The 21,940-nt window shown below is 34.6% G+C and overlaps 1 protein-coding gene across 2 annotated transcripts; it reads left to right on the top strand.

Annotated features, from left to right (window-relative positions):
- Positions 1-1,653: 1,653 nt before the first annotated feature.
- Positions 1,654-16,231, top strand: LOC122006254 (uncharacterized protein At1g28695-like). Of its 2 annotated transcripts, none has more exons than XM_042561682.1 (3): positions 1,654-1,918; positions 14,145-14,516; positions 15,517-16,231. In XM_042561682.1, exons 1-3 carry the CDS (start codon positions 1,772-1,774, stop codon positions 16,051-16,053), a joined length of 1,056 nt encoding a protein of 351 aa, XP_042417616.1. In that variant the 5' UTR covers positions 1,654-1,771; the 3' UTR covers positions 16,054-16,231. The 2 variants fall into 2 exon arrangements, with proteins under 2 accessions (XP_042417616.1, XP_042417617.1); XM_042561683.1 differs by having other exon boundaries at positions 1,656-1,912.
- The last annotated feature ends 5,709 nt before the right edge of the window (positions 16,232-21,940 follow it).

The following is a 21,940-nucleotide window of genomic DNA, read 5'->3' on the forward strand; positions in this document are numbered from 1 at the left end:
GCTTTGGATGACGGTTAGTCTTTCTGAAGCAAACTTGGCCCTGATACCACTTGTTAGGATCCGTGTGGTCGACAAGAGGTGAGGGGTGAATTACTTGTAAATTACAAATGGACCTTTCTCGATCTTTCAAATAAGATTAGTAGCACAATTAACTTAAAGCAGTTTAACAACTAATAAAATAAAGAGGCACAAAAAGTTACTTAGTTATAACATAGGTGGTTGTTAATCTAAAGCAAAAGAAAGTACTAAAAGATCTCCTTCGATGAAGACGGAGAAGCCTCTTACGGTCGTTGAACGCTCAGAAAGTTACTAGGAAATGAATACTTGAGTTGTTAAATATTTCCTAGGTCTAGGGGTCTTTTTATAGTCTTTGAAAAATCTTATCCAAGACTGAAAGATATCTCCAACAAGGTGGAAGGTGCCTCCAGTGAGGCAAGTGAAGATAAGGTTTTATCTTTGCTAATGGTTAATTTTGCCCAGTCTAAGGCGCCTTCCATGGGTGGTTGAAGGTGCCTTCAAACCTATTGAAGGCGCCTTCCCACAGAAAGGCGTGGAGGTGCCTCCAACCAGATTGAGGGCGCCTCCAGCAGCTCTGCAGTTCCCTATTGGCTCTTTTGCTGCTTCGATCGCCTTGATGATTTCGTCCATTCAGAATTGGGTTCATCCGGACCCATCTTCCGGCCTTCTCCTCAAGCAGACTTCCTCCCCGGCTTCTCGTCCTTCAAACATCACGCACGCCCTTCTCGTCCATCGGTGTACTCTTCCGTAGCATCTCGTCCCTCGGGCGCACTGAACCCGTCGGCTCTCTCCCGTGTCGTCCTTCTCGTTAGCTGTATCTTCCGCTCGACTTCTTGTGTTCCTAAGCTCTTACACACTTAGACACAAGTATCAAATATAACATGACCTAATTGAATTTGGTTGATCACATCAAAATTACTCTGGGGTTCTAACAGTAACTAGGTACTATACATTGTAATAACTACCTGTTAACTTCTAGATAACCGATCATGATCAAATAATATTCATTTGAAATATAGTAATGTCAATGAAGTCATTTTAATTTATTTTATTCGTTGAAATATTATTTTAACCATTATATCACTATTCAATAAGCAAAACAACATTAAATAATAATATAGTGGTAGAAGTTAGCAACTAATTGTTGTATATTGGAGAAGATAACGTGTTGTATCTTAATCATGCCTCGGCCAAGTGTTATACCAAGTGCGTATTCATATTATTTTATTATTATTAATTTATTATTATTATTATTATTTTTAATTATATCTTGATTATTTGTATTAATGATTAATAGTTATTCATAATTTATCTCTTTCGTATTAATTTAACGATGAATTAACTAAGATGTTAAAGATGAGTAAATTATCTTTTGTCATATTACAATAACTAGCTACTACTAATGTGAAAATTAATAACTACCTGCTGCAATTTACAATTTCAAATAGTTTACTTAAATAAATAGTATGTCCATTTGATTTTAATTGTAAAAGAAGTGTCCATCGATTTGTCATTTGCGAGAGCTCTCTTTGTTTTGCCCAAATAAAAACTGTTATGAAAATTTTCGGAAAAATGAGTACGTCATTAATCACCCATTTTAATTGGTTGTCGGTGTTTAATTTGGTCACGCACCTGCGTCCCACAATAAGAGCAGGTGCTCGAAGATGCTGAGAGCCGAAAGGGCAGACCAACAACTTTTTTCGTTTTCTCGGAGACTGGTGGCTCAGGGAGCAGAAGTCTCGTATGCAAGTCCATGGCCGTCGGCAGCAAGGCCCGGATCACGATCTCATCTCTCCTTTTCTTCTCTGTCGTCCTCTATGCAGCCATGTGGCTGCCGGTGTCATTGCCGACGCGATTGACGGCATTACTTCGCTTCGAACACCCATTATCTCCGGTATGCGTAAGTTGGCTTAATCCTTCGCATTGCTCTCATTCTTTTCTCTTCCAGCATTTGCCTATTTTTCCGCATTGTTTACTGCTCTATGTTTTCGGAGGCATGGCATAGGGAACACTTCAACCATCTACTTGTCTGTTCAGATGGTCTGATTCATAGAACGAATCGATCTTTCTCCGTCTGAGATTTGCATGCTTTATGTACGAGGGTTTTGGATGAAATGCAACTTTGCACATTGATTCCATGGGGACGAGCAGAGCGACGTGGAGAGCAAGAGCCCGAACGGGGAAGGCGAGATTATCTAGGTGGGGTTAGGTTCCTGCCGGTGGTCGGCTAAATTAAATTAGCAAGATGAAAATGTTATTCAATTGATTTCACTGCCAACTTCAGAGATTTAAGGACAACCTACGCCCGCCTACCCACCTACGCCCATATGATCTCTCTCTCTCTCTCTCTCTCTCTCTCTCCTCTCAAATAAAACAGTTTGTTTTATGTACAGCTGTTTGTCACTTGAAAACTAGTTGAACTGAGTTTGCCCTGCCCACGGGAGACTATACAAGAAGGTGAAATTATAGATGAGCGTGAGGGGAAGATGAATTAAGTTCTTCTATTCATTCCATTATAATTTATAGGCCCAGGTGCATGCATGGGAGGATAGAAACAAGAAGTTGATAATTCTTACCAGAGCCAAGTGAAAACAAGAAGTTGATAATTCTTACCAGAGCCAAGTGAATTAGATATTTATTCCAGTGGAAGTGGGGACCAATGTTTCTCTAGTTTCAACTCCAAGACAAAATAGTGACTATTTTATGATAGTTTTGCACTGCTAGATAACCACATTTGCACAATTTATAATAATATAAGAAAAGGTTCAGAGTTATGACTCGTGTTTCAGTCACAAGCAACTACGTGTATAAACCACCAAGTTAGTTGCTGTGGAAAGTCTAAACGGTGGTTGAACAACTATGACTCATGTCTCAGCCAATATAAGCTAATTGTTTGATTTATTGAATATTGGTTGCTATTAAATAAATCAGACAATTAATTTGTGTTAATAGTCAATGCTTACAAAATATATAATAAATTATACAATCTATATTTATATTTTTTAATCGGTTTTAACTAAAAAGTCTAAACAAGAAGAAGCAATCATTTAGTCATAAAAAGTATGAGTTATCAGGTAGCTTCATCTTTTAGAGCCCTAAAACTAGAATAGTTAAGCATGCATAATTCAATCTTTTTCTAGAGAAATAGCAACTCGAAATTTGCCAACCCTGCTACTCCCTTGAGAAAAGCAAGTGTTGCTTCTCCTATACCAATTTAAGGTGTCAGTATAAATAAAGCTAATATTCAAAAACCACACAGTTATTCTCATAGAGGAAGATTAAGTTAATGCATATTTCGGTCACTTGGACCATCTCTGGTCGCTTGGACTATCTCCGGGCACTTAGAGCTTGGTGAACTCCAATCTGTTGACCGCCTCACTCAGATCACTAGATCTAACCTTCAAGTTGTCCGAGCACCTAGACCAATTCTGGTTGCCTGAAAGCTAGATCGGTGCCTTGTCTTGGTCCGATTAATCTAGTGTCACCTAGACCTCTTCCGGTCGTTTGAACAAGTTAATTCACCCTGCTTCCTGAAATACAAAGTTAGTCAACATGCAAGTTATGTTTTGCCTAGTATCTAGTCTACCTAATCTACTGGGCATGCTTGGTACTTAGTCTACCTAACTTACTTGGACTTCTCATTTGCTTGTAGTTCACTCCTCTAACCCTTTCACTTGCTTTGAGTTTACTTTTTCAAGACTTTACTCTACCTAGAGTTCACTCCTCTAGTGGTTTTCCCTTGCTAAGCATTCGATCCCCTTAAGATGTATAGACATCCGGTCACCTTGACCTATGTAGATTTTCCCTTGTTTAGGTTACTCTTGACCTGTAGGATTACTCACCTTGCTTAGGCCACCCCTTACCTGTCAAGACTTTTCACCTTGCCTAAGTCACTCTAGACTTGTCAAGTCTTCTCATCTTGCCTAGGTCACTCTTGACCTATTAGGACTTCTACCAATTAACTTTTAAGCATTTAGTCCACCTTGACCCGTTTGGATTAACTTACACAACCAATCAAACCATGGTGATCGATTCTACCAACAATCTCCCCACAAACATCAAAATCCCAAAGGTCGATTGCACCAACAATCTCCTTCTTTTTGATATTTGAGTTATGTTAAACTATTAACCAAACTTTCCAATAAAAAATTAGGGATTCTAACTTGAACTTCTAAACTCTCCCCATTTGTCATACATTAAAAACCAATAAAGATTCAAAAAAAAAAAATTGTTTCAATAAATTTTGAAATTAACTCAAAAACTTCTTGAAAAATTGTCTTTCAATGGGTTCCCCCTTAACCTAACACTCCCTAAGGTCAAAACTCTTAACGTAGGTGTCTAAGGGCTTAGAAGTTTCAATGGTTCATTCCTTAGTCTACACTTTAATTTTTCAAAAAACATATCAATTTTGAAAATTTTATCAATATTCAAACAATTAGACAATCATTCAACATTACTATGTTAATACTATTTTAAAATAGTTTTTAAGAAAATAATTTTATGAATTTTTTAAAACCTTTTCAAAATAATTCTCATTTATTTATTAGAAGGGGAGCCGGTTCGAATCTTGGAAACAACCTATTGCAAAAAGTAGGGTAAAACTGTGTACAATGGATCCTTCCCCGGGACCTGCATAGCGGGAGCTTCGTGCACCGGTTGCATTTTTTTTTTTATCCTAGTATCTCACTCATTCTGTGTGCCTTGGTACACACAATACATGGTAACCTTATAATTTTTGTAAGATGAGTATTTTTCAAGTTTTAAGTGATTAATTTTAATATTTGATTTTTCTAAGATAGTTCAATCTTGTGTTAGATTCAACCTTAACTTTGGGTTTGACAAACAAGTATTTTTTAAAATAGGCTCTCAGGCTATGGCTAGTCTTAGGGGATCTTCTTAAAGTAGTCACGTGACTTAAATAGAATATTTCCAAATGACAATCCCAAGGGACTTAATACTAAGTCTTGGTTGAGATAGCTTTAGCTAGATCTACTCTGTCAATTGTACTGGTAGAATTTTCCAATCATTCACATAAAAGTCTAATAACATGGGTAGTGAATATTACATGACATGTCAAGCATAACATGTAACAATTATTTATAAGCATGCATAAAACATGACCAGTATAACATATATCAATCATCACAATCATAAGAATCATATCAAACAAATTATAATTAAGTCATTGGTTTCTAATAATGTGTCAAATACATCATTTGATGCATTGCGTGCTTATCCCTTGAATTTGCTAACTCACTTATGACACATATTAATTATTATTATTTCTTTGGATATAATTTATTAATTTGTTTGATAATTAAAGGGTACTTGATTATAAATTGACGTAATGTTATTTTTCTTGAGTTTATCTTGATTAGATTTGTGACTCAAGTCTAAATTTTATGTTTTAGATAAATTCTCAATAATCTTTTCTAGATTATCAATTTTATTTTTCAAAATATTAATTTCCTTTTCCAAACTTATTAATTTTCTAGAATTTGAATTTTGACAATTTAAAATTTGATTTTCTATTTTATAATTAAAATTCTGCTTTTAAAAATTTAAAAATGGGTTTTTCGAATTTTTAATTTTTGAAAACTAATTTTTATAATTTAAAATTTGATTTTCCATATTTTTAAAATTCAAAATTTGTTTTCCGTAATTTTCAAAATTTTAAAACAGATTTTTCGGTTTTTTAAAATTTAAAATCTGATTTTTAAAATTTAAAATCCTTTTTTTTTATTTATAAAATTTAAATTCTAATTTTTGAAAATTTTAAAATTTAAATTCTGATTTTTTTTAAAATTTAAAAACTGATTTTATCATTATTAAAATGATTTTTAAAAATGTAAATAATTATGATTAATCTGATTATTTTTTTATTAATTTGATTTATATTCTAATTATTCTTAAGTAAATTCAAATTAATTAATTTTTGATTAATTAAATTTGAATTATTAATTAAGTTCGAATTATTTGAATTAATCAAATTAAAATTATTATGATCAATTAAGGTATGATTATTATGATCATCTAATTTACTAAAATAATTTAAAGTTAAACTAGAAGGATCATAATTAATTAAATTGCCACTAGCATGCATTTAAAAAATAAGATTTGCATAAAGTTTAAAATTACTTACCTCAAATGCACCCCTGGATTCATGGATCTCCTCCATGGACACTGATTTTTGTAGTAGCATGATTTTTTGCATATAATCTACTCCTTCCCTTTCTAGATTTCGATAGTGGTTTGTTGTCAATTGTGTAAGATGCTTCTTTAAAGTAGGGCACGTATTTTTAGTGTCCTCTTTTCTTGCATTTGAAGCAAATTATATGAAATTTAAAATTTAAACTAAAATTCATATCTTTTTAGCCCTCCTTAGGATTCTCCCCTTCAATTTATGGTGACTTAGATTTTGGCTCAACTCGATCTTCCCCGAGCTTATCTTCTAGTCTTGAGGGATCCTCGTGGAGCTCAATCAGTTGCATTCAGAGATCATATGCATTTTTGAATTTTTCTAACCCACACAATATTTCATTAGATATAACATTAATAACAAATTTATTACCTTGGTGTTTGCATCTGATTTTTCGATCTAGTCTTTTGTCTACTTGTCCTTTTGGATAGGCATTCCTTAATCATCTACTGGTACCTTGAATTTTTCCCTTTGAGGCGACCCATCTTTCAAAGGTTCCCATTAGAACAAAGTTCTCCATTGCTAACCTTAAGAACTCGAATCCTTCCTTCGTCTCATATGGTGGTGGATCGTAGTTACAACGACATATGGTGGTGGATCATAGATACAATGGTCGAGCTTTTCTTTGTGCTCCATGTTTTTTTTTTTTTTATAACAAAATGAAGAAAAAATATATGGGAATACTGAAAATTAAACCTCTAGTCTTGCTTCTTTGGCATTTAGTCCAATGAAGAGCCCACCTGCTCTCATACAAATTGTAGGATTGTATGCATTGAGAGGGGGGAATAACATTCACTTTCTTTTAATTCGTTCTTGCTTATCTACAAATTAGTACGCAACGGAATATAAAAGCACAAACAAATAAATAAGAACGCACCTATATTCGCATGGTTTGGCAACCCCCTAAAGTTCCTAGTCCACGGCACGGCTATGTCTCGATCATGAGCCACTAAACTTCTCCTTTTTGGATACCTTCTAGAGGTGAAGAAACCTATACAAATTATAAGTACAAGGAACAAACAAATTAAAACAACTAATATACATAATGAAATAAAGCAAATCAAAGTTTCCTGAGAAGATCTCCATTGGAAGTCCTGAATGCGACTGTACTTTTCCTGGAACCTCCTAGATCACACTAGCAGCTTAGATTTCGAGAGAACAAAATGAGAATCTAAATATTATTTTTATGAACCTCGAGCCCCTACTCTTCTTTTATTGCCTTTTGTCAACTGTTCACTTGACACCTTTCTAGTAGCTTAGCCATCTCCGAGTGCTTAGAGTATTGTTGACTCAGCCGCCGATCTGATTCTCGTAAATCTCGATCTTGCTGTTGTGGAGATTTTAGGTGTCTGAAACATCTCCAGGCATTTGGAGCTTGGTGAACTCCAACCCATTGATTGCATTGCTAGGATTTCTAAATTTGACCTTCAGGTAGCTCAGAAGGTTTCTAGGCATCCAAAAAGTTTTTGGGTGCTCGGACTAATTCCAGTTGCCTGATAAGCTTGACTTGGTCAGATAAACTTGATCTCCTTCTCAGTCCTTCAAACCTCTTCTAGTCGCCTCGATAAGTTAATTTTCCTTGCTTTCTATAACATAAAGTTAGTCCATATAGAAGTTATGTTTTGTCTAGTATCTAGTCTATCTGACTACTAGACATGTCTAGTACTTACTCTACCTAACTTATATGGGCCTTTCACTTTCTTGGAGTTCTCACTTGCTTAAAGTTCACTTCTCCAAGACTTCACTCTACCTAGAGTTCACACCTCTAGAGTTTTTCCTATGCCAAGTATCCAATCCTTTCTGACTTACTTGGATTTTTCCCTTGTTAGACATTCGATCCCCCTTAACTTGTCTAGACTTTCCCTTGCCTATCTTTCCTATGTCATCCTTAACTTGTTAGGACTTCTCACCTTGCTTAGGTCTCCCTTTACACATCAAGACTTCTCACTTTGTCTAGGTTACCCTTGACCTGTCAGGACTTCTACTAACTAACTTCCAAGCATCTAGTCACCTTTACCTGCTTGGGCCAACTTACACAACCAATCAAACCATAGGGATCGATTGTACTAACAATCTCCCACTAAACATATTGATTAAACATATCAACCCAACATCAAAACTTTGAAGGTCGATTACACCAATATGAAATGCTCCTATAAATATTCAAAAGGTGATTCTTGGTGCCAATCAACATTAGAATTGTTAAATTTGAGGAGGATGAAATTAAGGGGGAGAGTTACAATTTTCACATAGGATCTGAAGAAAATGATGTCTTAAGGAGGAGTATTTTTCTTAGTGATAAAATTACTTTCAATATGAAATTCGAAATAAATTAGGAAGAAAATCATAGTTAGGAAATAAAAGTATCAAGATTGTGTTGGTGCAATCAGCCCCTATCAAGGTTGACCATGGTTTAGTGTTTTAATGTTTGAGTAATATGGTTAAATATATTAATGGGTTGAAAAAGTCCAAATGGGTCAATGTTATTCGGACACTTGATTGATAGGAAGTTTTGACAGGTCAAATTTACTTAAGATTAGACACATGTGAGGAAGGTCAAGCAAGTTAAAGGTGACTTGATGCGTGGCAAGTGTGGAAGTCATAGAGGAGAGCTCTAGGCAAGTTAGGAAGTCCCGAAGGATTGAATGTAGGCGGGTGTAGAAGTCCTAGATGAGTGAACTTTAGTCCTAGAGTGAACTCTTGGCAAGTGGAAGTCCTAGCGATAAGATTGGACAATAGGTGAAGTCCTAGATATGAGAAGTCTCTTGGCATGAGAAATCCTAGTTTGTTGAGATACTAGGTAAGATTAAATTCCAACAATATGTTTGAAGATTAAAAATTGTGTATATGAGTAATAGGTTGTCTAGCTTACTTGGTAAAAAATAAAGTTCTTATGAGGTCTTAGGTTCGAACTTGACTATGTAAACTTAAAAAAAAATATTTTTATTATTATGATTATAAATAGAATATGGTTCTAAGTTTTAAAATGGAAAATATTTATTTATAATTATTTCATTTTATTAACGAATAATTATTAATTATTAAATACGTAAATAGTTATATTAATAAAGTAAGTATATATTATCAAATAATAAAAAAAATAAAAAATATTAATATAAGAATATAAAAATAAGAAATATATAATGATTCTAAATTAAATTTGAATTACACTAGATAATAAATATATATGCATGTATATTATTCATATATAACATAACAATATGAATAATGAGGATCTAGACTATGATGACAAATTAGTCATCCAGAATCGATCATGATTTTATCTAGAGCAATCTATTGATAAAGTATAAATAGTCAATTAATTAAACAATCAATAGAGGGAAAATCCCGAGGTAGGGTGTCGTGGTTAGACCCTCCAACGGTAAACCAGACATCTAGGGTTCGAGACTCAATTGCGGCGTATTATGAAAAGTTTTCCCTCAATGGATAGCGAACCTGAGCATGAGCTTCCTCGTGCGCTTCCCCGATTTATCCTTCAATAGGGCTAGGTCAGTCTCCTCACCCCTAGGATTAGTCGGGTTAAAGACTTGGATACCTAGTGCCAACTAAAAATAAAAAAAAAAATGAAAAATGATTGTGATCTAGATGAACTAGTCAAGTTGATCTAGATTAGTACGCTAATGATGTAGTTAGCAAAGAACTGGTCATGATCTTGATGAGTCCGTCATTAGCCAATTTGAAGGAGTTGACTACTGTTCACTATTCTAGGATCAAACAACTCTATAAGAGTATCCCTAAACAAGAAAGATACAAGCACACTAAGGAAGAGTTATGATTAGTAGAGACGTAGAATTTGATGTAGATGCATCATGGGATTAGAGGTCTAAGTCAGAAGAAGGGTCATATGATTTCTTTACTTTGGTGTGGAACAAGAAGCTCAAGTGGAACCTATGCCACCAACGACTCCACATTCGCTCGTGGTATTAATCACATTAGAATTCCTTTAGGAGAAAAAATTCTAAAATATCAAAGTCTTAATGATAACTACAATGAGATTCATGCTATTGATGAAATAAGTTTGTTTTATTTACTTGTAGATGTTGAACCTTTGAAGTTTGAAGAAGTAAAAGAAGATGAGAAATGGAGATGAGCCATGGATGAAAAAATTTAGGCTAGTGTGAAGTGTGATACTTGAGAGTTAGTTTCTCTTTCAAAAGACCATAAGACTATTAGAATCGAATGGGTGTATAAGACAGAGAAATGTCAATGGAGAAGTAGAAAGGTATAAAACATGACTTGTCACTAAAGTGACGTTGGACAGAATAGCGATTATCCTGCGAGCTGAAGTGAGAGAGGAATTGTGGAGAAAACAAGATGAGAAATCGATAAACGAAGAGAACCTGCTATCTCTTGGTTTTACCGAAAAAGGAGTTTTATTCAATAACAAAGATAATCCCTAACATCAACTAAACATATGTTTATATAGACCCAAAACCCTAACATGTAAAAGATGAAAATTATCAAAAATACCCTAAATACTAAAAAAAAAACCAAAAATGATTAAAAATAATAATTTACAAAAAAAAATAAAAAAAAATCCAATGAATCCTCCTGCATCATAAAGGCTACTAGCGGAAACAGAATATTGATTATGATAAGGTGTTTGCTCCAGTAGCTCAATTGGAGATAATTCGCTTGCTATATATCTTACTATTCAGAATCAATGGAAGATTTATTAGTTGGATGCTAAATCTACTTTTTTAATGGTTATGTTAATGAGGATGTCTATATTGAGCAACCTATTGGATATGTGGTTAAGGGGCATGAAATAAAATGTTGAAGATAAAAAAACACTTTATGGGCTTAAATAGACGTCGAGTGCTTGAAACAATCAACTTGACAAGTATTAATAAGAAAATGTTTTTTTTTGAGATGCGCACAAGTATGCATTCTATATGAGAGAAGAAGATTAAAATTTCTTACTTGTTTGCATTTATGTGGATGATCTCATTTTTACAAGAACTAATCAAAAAATGTTTGAAGAATTCAAGATGCCTATGGGTCGTGAATTTGAGATGAGTGACATGAGATTCATGACTTATTTCTTGGGAATCGAAGTAAAGAAAATGGAGAAAGAAACTTTGAGTTCATAAGAAAGATATGTGAAAGAGGTTCTCCAGAAACTCAACATGCTCAATTGCAAATTAGTTAATACCCTTCTGTAATTTGGAGCACAACTATTCAAAATAAAGAAAAGAGAAGAAAATATTGATCTAACTACATTTAGAAGTCTTATTGGGAGCTTAAGATACTTGACTTGTATAAGACCTAACTTTTTATTTGCATTTGGAGTTATGAGTCGATTAATGGAGAATCCAACTAAGTCTCATATGTTGACAACTAAGAGGATACTTCTCTATATTAGAGGTAGTCTTGATTATGACATTCTTTATTCATCCTCTAGCAATTACAAGTTGATAAACTTTGTGATAGCGATTTTGTTGGAGATCTTGATGATAGAAAAAACACAAATGGTTTTGTATTTTTTTTGAAAAATAATGCAATCTCATCGAGATAAAAATGCAAACTATTGTGACACTTTCCAGTTGTGAAGTTGTGTATGTTGCAGCAGCTACTTACACTTTTCATGCTATATGGTTGAGAAGATTGTTAAAAGAACTTCATTTGGAGCAAGTAGATGCTACAAAGATTATGATTGCTTAATGCTTGTCAAAACATCCAGTGTTGCATAAATCTAGCAAGAGCAAGTACATTGACACACAATATTATTTTATTTAAGAATGCATTGCAAAGAAAGAAGTTAAACCAGAGTATGTGAAGACTATGCATTAAGTTGCTGATATCTTTATAAAGTCACTCAAGTTTGATGATTTTCAGAAACTGAGGTTCATTCGCGGAATCAAAAAGATTCAAGTTTAGGAGGGAGTGTTAGATGTTGAAAAGTTAAACTTGAACCACATACTAAATGCTTTATGTATATGAACCAAGAGATACATGAATCTTGTAATTCAAGTACCTAGATAGAATAAATACATGTATCTAATTAATAATCTAGCGATTTCTATTGAGTAGTATAAATAGTCACGATTGTGAAATTGAAAATTAAGTCAGTTTTGCAATACAACTCCTCTTTTTTTCCTAGAAATCTATGAGAGGCCACCACCTTCTAACAGCACTGTAGTGCTGTAGGGATCTTTTGCGAAAAACAATAACATACGCAACGAAAAAATGATCCCTCTAGAGATCCAAGTGAATATTATATACACGTTATTCTACTCTATCAAGATAGATTAGTTATCTTTGTTGGGTGAGCGGTACAATCCCGGCAGCAACTTTGATTCGTCGGATCTCAGCGTGATCAGAGTAGTCAGGCCTCTTCGATATACACACGAACACGTCCTTCGTTCATCTCACGAACTTAGCCTTCGTAGAAGAACCACCTTCGTTGTGCTAGCCACTTTAGTGATTCGGCCAAGAGAAGAAGAAGAGGAAGAAGAAGATCAAGAGTCTCTTCAAAATTTCACTCAAAAGGGCCTTTTTATATTCATCCAATGAATACCAAGGGTTTTGCCTTTTGGTCTTCTTTCATAATGATGAATTAATCTCCATTAATCTTCTTAATGGGTTGGATTTAGTATATTGGATTAACCATTACCCAATAAGCCATTAACCCAATAGTCCAATAAGTCTAACCCATTAATACAATGAGTCTAATCTGAATTCATTTGAGTGTAAATGAGTCAAATTCGAATTAGATTTAGCCTTATAATTTTAGGGTCCATCATATTTTAGTTAAACTAAAATATACTCATCTCCAAACCCGCATGTTCTTTGTATGTGACCCGATAAGCAATGAATGACATCTAGCAATATATCATTGCTACCCATGTGACAAGGATATCGAGATTCAACCTAACCTTTCTGTGTCTATTATATTGTATAACTTGGTCCTTCTATCCTCAATATCTAGATTGATTAATGAGGCATAGACCGTGTCATCGTCTTATCAATTTTTATGTTTCTTAATCTCCAAGTAGACTCACTTAACCAAATGAGTTCAATATCTCATATTGACTTATTTGAACATGAGCATGCATTTTAGTAGTCTCACTTAATCAAGGGGTCAATAGATATCACTTCTGTCATATAGAAGGGATAAATCTCATCTACATCACTCACATCCCTGATAACTTATTGCATATCTAGTGATAGACTTTATAGTCCACCTTGTTACATATAATGTTTGTCAATACCAAAGTGCACAACTCCTTATGTAAGAAACCATAGTGACTTCAGGTCTAAGGACTATTTATACTAATAATCACTATAAAAATATTTATGACACTCATAATGATCCATGAAACATTATCACGACGGGTCAATTCAGTACATATTCTTTAATATATACCTAGTGTTAACTTGATATCTTATATCCATGACTTGTGAGATTAGGTCATCAATTGACCTACATGTTAGTCTCAGCACATTAATATTGCCCTTGTATGTTAATACTTGACTAGGAATAGTTAAGAGTAGCTATAAATTTAACCAATTGAAATGTTATAGACTAGAACCTACTACCCTAGGACATTATTATATTTATTCATTTGGCACAGATCTGAAATAATATAATAATCATTGTATGATACAATATGTCCTAAGTCAATCAAGAATCAACTCTTGATTTACTCTTAGTGCTTACACTAACAAGTGCTATATGAAAACTATGTATATCAAGTTAGGAAGAGGGTTTTTGGACCATATAAAGATTTTAGTTCGTTTCTATATGCACAATTCTAGCAATATTTACAATTGTTTTTGATCCATGATGCTAGAGATATTTGATGTTGAACCATATAGGGATATTAGCATGTTGAGTTCCCACGGTTTAATTATTATTTAACTCTTATTGTCTTGGTTCAAGTTCTGATGCGTTTACATGCAGAAAAAGCAAGCTTTGAGAGATGAATTGGACATAGCCTTGGAAGAAACCTCAATGGACAACAAGATGTTAATCATTGCCATTCTGAACAGAGCATACATGGGTGAAAATGGCATGTTGGATCTCTTCCTCCAGAGCTTGCACCAAGGAGAGAAGACTGAATTCTTGATCAATCACCTTCTCCTTGTTGCAGTTGATCAGCTGGCCTTCAATCAATGTAAGATTTTACAACTTCATTGCTATCATCTGGTCTCCGACAGTGCTAGTTTCTCCAAGGAGGCCTTTTACATGTCTGATGATTTCATCAAGATGATGTGGAGAAGAACTCAGTTCCTCAGAGAAGTACTTAGGCGTGGATATAGCTTCATATTCACGGTAAGGTTACTCATGTAGCAATATGCTATTTTTTGATAAATCAGAACCCTAGTTTGCATCCGATATAGCATCTAAGTGACATCTGATATATTGGTATACTGTCCTTAGAACATCAGTGCATTCTTCACAGATTTTGTTTCCCTGTTCCTCCGTGGAATATTTCTCCAGTTAAATTCAATAGATAGAAGGGGAGCTTTGGCGCAACAGTAAAGTTGTTGCTTTGTGACTAAAAGGTCACGGGTTCGAATCCTGGAAACAGCCTCTTGCAAAAAGCAGGGTAAGGCTGCGTACAATGGATCCTTCCTCGAGACCCTGCATAGCGGGAGCTTCGTGCACCGGGCTGCCCTTTTAAATTCAATACATAATTAAAATTTTCAAAAATCAGAGTGGTTGCTGGTTGAATGGTTACCAATCTAGGAAGAAGAAATAAAACCAAGGTTTATAGAACTGTTTCTGATCAGCTGTGTATTAACAGCATATTTTGACAGGAAAGTAACCTCTACGAATGCATTTCTCTGATAAGATTTGCTTTCCTTCTTGTTTAGGATCAGAAGAAAGAGCGAAACTTAAGGGAGCATTTGGTTGACAAGTTTTCCATTTTCATTTTCTGAGAGAAGGGAAAACATTGTTTGGTTGGCAATTTTCACATCCATTTTCTAGAAAAGGAGAAATCATTCTATGAGAAAATAAAGAATGTCATTTTTTAAGAAAAGAGAAAACGTGCGTTTTTCAAAAAATGAAAATGGAAAACGCTCCAACCAAATGCTCCCTTAACTTTTCCAAACAACCCACTATTTTTATGACTTGCATACCAAGTTTTTCCCTTTACAAATTCAAGTGATAGAGTATCTACTTTTACAAGGGAAACCGAATATGAATTCACAGCGCACTTGTTTTCTTGTAAAGGAAAAAATTATCAGCCTTTTTATTTTCCTTAGATATCAATCTTATCATCTATGTGCGATTACATAACTCTTCCTTTTTGGTTTATCATTCTTAGGACATGGATATACTCTGGCTAAGGAACCCATTGACAAAATTGAGTGGTGGAGAAGACCTGCAAATAAGCTGTGATAAGTACAACAGCCAACGACCATTTGATGCTGCATCCAACTTTATCAACACTGGGTTTTACTTCATTTCAGCAAATAAGAGGACTATAGCCATGTTTGATCACTGGAATGGTGCAACGAATAGGTCATTAGGCATGAAAGATCAGGATGTATTACTTAAGCTGAACATTGAGGGTGTCTTAGGGAAACTTGGTGTGAGAGTGAAGTACTTGGATAATAATTACTTCAGTGGTTTCTGCCATAAGAGTAGAGATTTCAGGAAAGTGATTACAATGCATGCGAATTGTTGCGTTGGCACAAAAGCAAAGCTTATAGACTTGAGAGCTTTCTTCGAAGCCTGGAAGATTCACAATGGCACATCAAATGCAACTTGGCCTGCACACAAGTCATGCTTGTTTGCAAAGAACAGAAAGCTCATTTCTGAATCTGCAAGTTTACATAATTGCAAACAATTAGTCTGCTAATTCTCAAAGATGCCTGCTACTGATATGTCGTCAGTTTTTTCAAAGTACTATATCTCTACTTTTGTCGAATTATGATATAAGGATATACCAAATATATGTCCATTCTGTATATCTATTTGTGGTTGGATTGAAATATTCGAATGTAATCTTGCTCTCAATTTCAAATGTTTTTTCCATATGGTTTACTTGGTGCAACATGTCTTAAACATGTAGTGTGCAAATAATTTTAATATTCGGGGTAGAGTTTAAGTTAGAAAATTATTACGATCTTAGATGTAAGTGTGCAGAGTAGAAAACTTAACAAGTGTTACAAGAGCAATAATGGAAGGCTAAGTAAGTCGATGAGACTAATAGTTGGCACTTGGAAGCCGAATTAAGTCAAGGGGTTTAGATACTTGGCATAAGGAAGTTCATGTAGGTTGGAGACTAAATTCTTTATAGTGTATAGTCTCAGCAAATTAGGGAGATCAGATACTAAGCATTTAATGAAGTCTCCAAGTCAATAAAATTTTTAGGCATGGATGACATAGAAGAATGATGATTTATTCTTGGCACAACGAAGTTCAGGAGGCAACAGAGAGTCTCTTGGCATGAAGGTAAGCTTTTGTGAGGAGAGTCGATTGCACATGTACTTGGGGTATAGGGGGATTTAACCTAGGAGTGGACTTAATCTTGAAAATAGTAATAGTAAGGATATTGGTCGATTGGAAGAGTCTTTAAGAAAACATAGGGTTGAACAAAAACAACAAAAGAATAAAAATGATCTTTCTGATCAGGCAACATTTATGTTCAGGTAACAAAAACTGTCAATCGATTGATACTATATTTAATCAATTGATAGCTTATTCATTCGATTGCTCAAACCACAAATTCCAAAACCACAAATCAAGTATGATATTCTATTTTGAGGGCAATCGATTGAAATTAGGGATCAGTCAACTCAATAACAAACACAAATTTCTATTCGATAAAGCAATTGAGTCGAGTGTAGTCAATCCATTTGATTTTGTAGTCATATCAGTTGACTGAACAAAACAGACAAAATAGTAAAGTTTTAAGAAGCCATTAATTTGACATCATAAAATTAGCTATTATAGTATATGTATCGATTGCTACTGGCCTAGAAAATATAATGATCACTAATTTGAAAATGAAGAAAGACATAAGGAGGTTACTGAAAACTTATAGGTTTGCTCTCTAACATTCATTGTATAAAACTCTCATTGTCATGGAGTAGGGGTCCAAAGGTGATAGTGGGCGCTCTAGAGGGGAGGGGGTGAATAACGCTTGTGTTCATTTTTTATTCCTTTTTATTTATCCATCGAGTCAGTTTGCAGCGGAATATAAAATAACAAATAAGAACACTCCATATTTAGCATGGTTTGGCAACCCCTCAGGGTTCCTACTCTATGACTATGTTTCGAACACGAGCATTATATTTTTCTCCTTCCCAGACACCTTTCATCAGTAGAGAAACCTCTTACAAGCTTATCAGACAAACAAATAATCAATCAAAACAATAACAAGAGTAATAGAACAAATTGTAAGTACCCGAGTTAATTTTGATGTGATCAACCAAATTAAGTTAGGCTATGCGGATTTGATACCTTGTGTCTAAGTGTGCAGGGACTTATGAATACAAGAAGTCGAGTGTAAGATGTAGCAAGCGAGAAAAATGGCACAAGAAGGGAGTGGACCAGCTCGGTGCATCTGAGGAACGAGGAGCTGCGAAAAAGTACACTGGTGGATGAGATGAACGTGCGCGGCGCACACAAGGGACGATAAGCCGAATAGGAAGTCTGCTCTAGGAGAAGGCCGAAGTTGGGTTCGGGTAAGCTCAACTTTGAACAGACCGAACATCAACCAAGCGAGCCAAGGTCAAAGAATGGTCATCCTAGAAGTTGATCCAATCCAAGCGCTTGGATAGTTCAACCACTTCAACAAGAACTATTGTCGAAGAGGATCATCACGAAGTCCATGTCAACAGGCTCCAAGTGCCTAGACCGAATCCAGACCCCCAGGAAGTCTAGAACCGTGGGAGAAAAATCGTTACAGAGTGGATTGAATCAACCAAGTCTAGGCGCCTAGACTAGGTCCAGGCCACCCAGGAAATGCCACATCAGCAAATGGCTAGATCCAACCAATAGGCTATAAATAGAGCCCTAGTGCTTGAAGTTTAGATACAACTCTCAATTCTTAGTTTTCAAATTCTGTAGTTTCATTTTGTTTATGCTTTAATTTCTATAAGAGGCTACTCCGCCTCCGACGCTCTGCTCGAAGGAGTTTTTAATAGTGCTTTCACATAATTCTTGGACTAGCAGCTATCTAGTTGCAAACCAAGTAATCTCTAGTATCTTACTTTATTTTTATGTGTTTTGTTATCAATTTATTTGTGTCCTTGTTAAGCCCAAGAGAAAAAAATTTAACTCTTTGTGCAGGCTATTCACGCCCCTCTAGCCAGCCTCTAATAATCCAACAATTGGTATCAGATAAAGGTTGCTCTAGAAGGACTAACCGCTAGCTAAAGTAAGAAGATGATGGTCGGATCGAGCATTCACCTACCAAAGTTCGAGGGAGAGTTCACGCTATCGAAGCTCCAGATAGAGATATTTTTTTAAACATATTTTGATATTTTGTTTATAATTAAATATGATTTTGTAGCACCTAGAGATTAGCACGGAGAAGAAAAAGAATCTCTGGAGCAAAAAGGAGCGGGTTGAGTTCATGGCAAACGGTAAGGTCAAGTTCCACCTCAAAAAGTTAGCCAGATTGACGCCTACGACTCTACAAAAGAATTATGGGAGAAGTTTCTGGAGTTGCACGAAGGGACCTCGAAGGCTAAATTGCAAGACAAGATCTACTCCGAAATCGACTAACCAACCTTCGGATGGAAGAAGGAGAAAAGGTGGCTCAACTGCACGCAAAAATCAAGGAACTATTCACCAAACTCAACAATCTCAGAGAAACGGTAACGAATTAGGATTCATTGAGGTATGCCTTAAATATATTTCTGAGAACACTGACATGGACATCTATATTAGACTCCATGTCATCTATATTAGACTCCTACTATATCTCCAAGGTCCTTGAGGTAAGTACGATAAAAAATTTATTTTTGACTTTCGAACTTCACGAGTCTCGATGTATAGGTCTTAAAGACATAGAAAAGTCAAACAACAACATCATCCTTAAAGTGAAGAAGATCAGGCCAAATTCAGAATTATCGCTCGACAAAAAAGAAGAAACATATATGGTAAGGAAATTTTCAAAGTTCTTTAAATCTAACAACTTTGATAAGAAACAAACCACCAAGATTCTCCGAAGAAAGAGGAAGGTTCGATGCTTAACTGTCAAGAAAAAGGATATATTAAGGACAACTATCCAAGACTAAAAACCAAAGGAAAGGATAAAGACAAAGGACCAAGATAGTCGAAGCACAAGAACCTGATGGCGACGTGGGATGAATCGTGGTCATCTCAATCTGAAACAGAGCAATACATTGGACTAGCACTAATGGCTAGTCACTAAGAAGAAAATAATAGAAGCTCATCTGAAATGATCATCAAGAGCAACAATGAAGGGTAAACGTCGAACTACGAGTCTAAGATGGTAAGTGAGGTATGACTATTATCTCTCGATCAACTTTATGATACAATTAAGATGTTGTCTAGAAGTCTTTGCAAAAATAGGACAAAATATATAAATAAAAAGAAGAAATATGCATGCCTACAAGAAAAGTTTGATAAACTTAAGGTTATAAATGCAAAATTGAAAGATCAAGTAGAAATGATCAAAAAGAATTCTGCATGCGAAATTTCAAATTTTGTCTATAGTTCAAATTTTAGAAATTATAAAGGGCTTAATTGATATTTGAAGAATCATAGAGGCCAAATTATAAAAGTGCCTAGAAATTATATTCCTAAACAATATTTAATTAATCTAGTAGGCAATAATTTATTTTGGATCCCAAAATCTGTTCTAATCTATTAAATAAATTTTTATATGTATGCTTGAATTTTTTATAGTTGAACTTTTTCATTAAATAATTAATTTCATTGTATACTTTTTATTTTAATTTAATTAGGTTTTAACTTTTTTGTGAAACATAAATTTGTTATCTATCATTAGAAAATATTTTGGAATTTTTCGACTTGAATAATTTTTTAATGAAAATCATATTTTTAAAATTAAAAATTTCCAAGGATAGATTTTTTGAAATCTTAATTTTTTTTATAGATAATCATTATATTTTCCATGATCATAAAAATTTCAAAGATTTTTCAAAGTCAAAATCTATTTTTAAGTATTTATATTTCAAAATGACTATTTTTGTACAAAGATATTTATTCTGGTTAAAATAAAAATATTTTTTTGTGAAAATTTTTATCATGGTAAAAATGATTTTGTTTGATATTGACAAAAAATTTTAGGATATTTTAAAAATTAAAATTATTTTTTAAATTATTTTTGGTAAAAATGAGGATTAATTGTTAACAATTATTTTCTTTGGAAAATAATTTCAGTAAAAATACATATTCTTGAATATTCTATTTACAACCCCTGAAAACGTTTTTCATTTTTTTTATATTTTCCCTTATATTTTTTTGATGTGATCAAAAGGTAAGAAAATTAGATAAGTTAAGGGGAAGTTTATAATTTTCTTATTTTAGCAAACATGTATTTTATTGTAAAATTTAATGTTATAATTTTTGCAATTTAACTATCATTTTTTTTGTTTATTAACCTTAAATTAACTTGGGTTGATGCACATCAAAAATATGGAGATTGTATGTACCCTGGGTTAGTTTTGATGTGATCAACAGAGATAAGTTAGTCTCAGCGGATTTGATGTCTTGTGTCTAAGTGTACATGGATTTAGGAACATAAAAAGTCGAGTGGAAGACAAAGTGAGTGAGAAGGATGACACGAGAAGGGAGTCGTCGGGCTCGGTGCATTCGAGCGACAAGGAGCTGCGGAAGAGTACACCAATAGACAAGAAGGACGCGTGCGATGCATCCAAGGGACGAGAAGCCGGAGAGGAAGTCTACTCGAGGAGAAGGCTAGAGTTTGGTTTGGATGAGCTCAACTCTAGACGGCCAAAACATCACCAAAGCGAACTGAGGTCAAAGAATGGTCAACATGGAAGTTGACCATTCCAAGCGCCCAAACCGGATCCAGGCACCTGGATAGTTTAGCAACATCAACAAGAGCCATTATCAAAGAGGATTAGCACGGAGTCCGCGTTAGTAGACTCCAGGCACTCGGACCGGATCCAAGCGCTCGGGAAGTCTAGAATCGTGGGAGAAAAGTCATTGCGAAGTGGATTGACTCTACTAAGTCCAAGGGCCCAAACCCGATCCAAGCATCCAGACTCTGTCCAAGCACCCGAGAAGTGCCACATTAGCAAACGGCTAGATTCGACCAGTAAACTATAAATAGAGCCATGGTGTTTGAAGTTCATATACAACTTTCAATTTTTAGTTTATAAATTCTATAGTTTCATTTTGTTCGTGCTTCAACTTCTATAAGAAGCAACTGCACCTTCGACGCTCTTCTCGAAGAAGGAGTTTTTAGTAGTGCTTTCACATAGTTCTTAGACTAGCAATTATCTAGTTACAAACCAAGTAATCTCTAGTCTCTTATTTTATTTTAATGTGTTTTGTTATCAATTAATTTATGTGTCCGGGGGGGGGGGGGGTTAATTACCAACAAAAAGAATAAACCCCTTCTCATTCTTTTGATTTGATTAGTAGCACAATAATAATAAACAAAATAATAAAACTGCACAATCAAAGAAAAGTAAGAGGATAATCTATTTACTTGGTTACAACCTAAGTGGTTGTTAATCCAAGGCGTTGAAGAAAGCTCCACTAGAAAAATTCCTTTG

The sequence above is a fragment of the Zingiber officinale genome, chromosome 7B, assembly GCF_018446385.1.
Source record: "Zingiber officinale cultivar Zhangliang chromosome 7B, Zo_v1.1, whole genome shotgun sequence".
In the NCBI taxonomy this organism is placed as follows: Eukaryota; Viridiplantae; Streptophyta; class Magnoliopsida; order Zingiberales; family Zingiberaceae; genus Zingiber; species Zingiber officinale.

Coding starts and splice junctions, on each gene's coding strand:
- LOC122006254 (XM_042561682.1), top strand. CDS start 1,772: ATGGCCGTCGGCAGCAAGGCCCGGATCACGATCTCATCTCTCCTTTTC. Junction 1,919..14,144: donor ACCCATTATCTCCGGTATGC/GTAAGTTGGCTT, acceptor GTTTACATGCAG/AAAAAGCAAGCTTTGAGAGA. Junction 14,517..15,516: donor GATATAGCTTCATATTCACG/GTAAGGTTACTC, acceptor TATCATTCTTAG/GACATGGATATACTCTGGCT.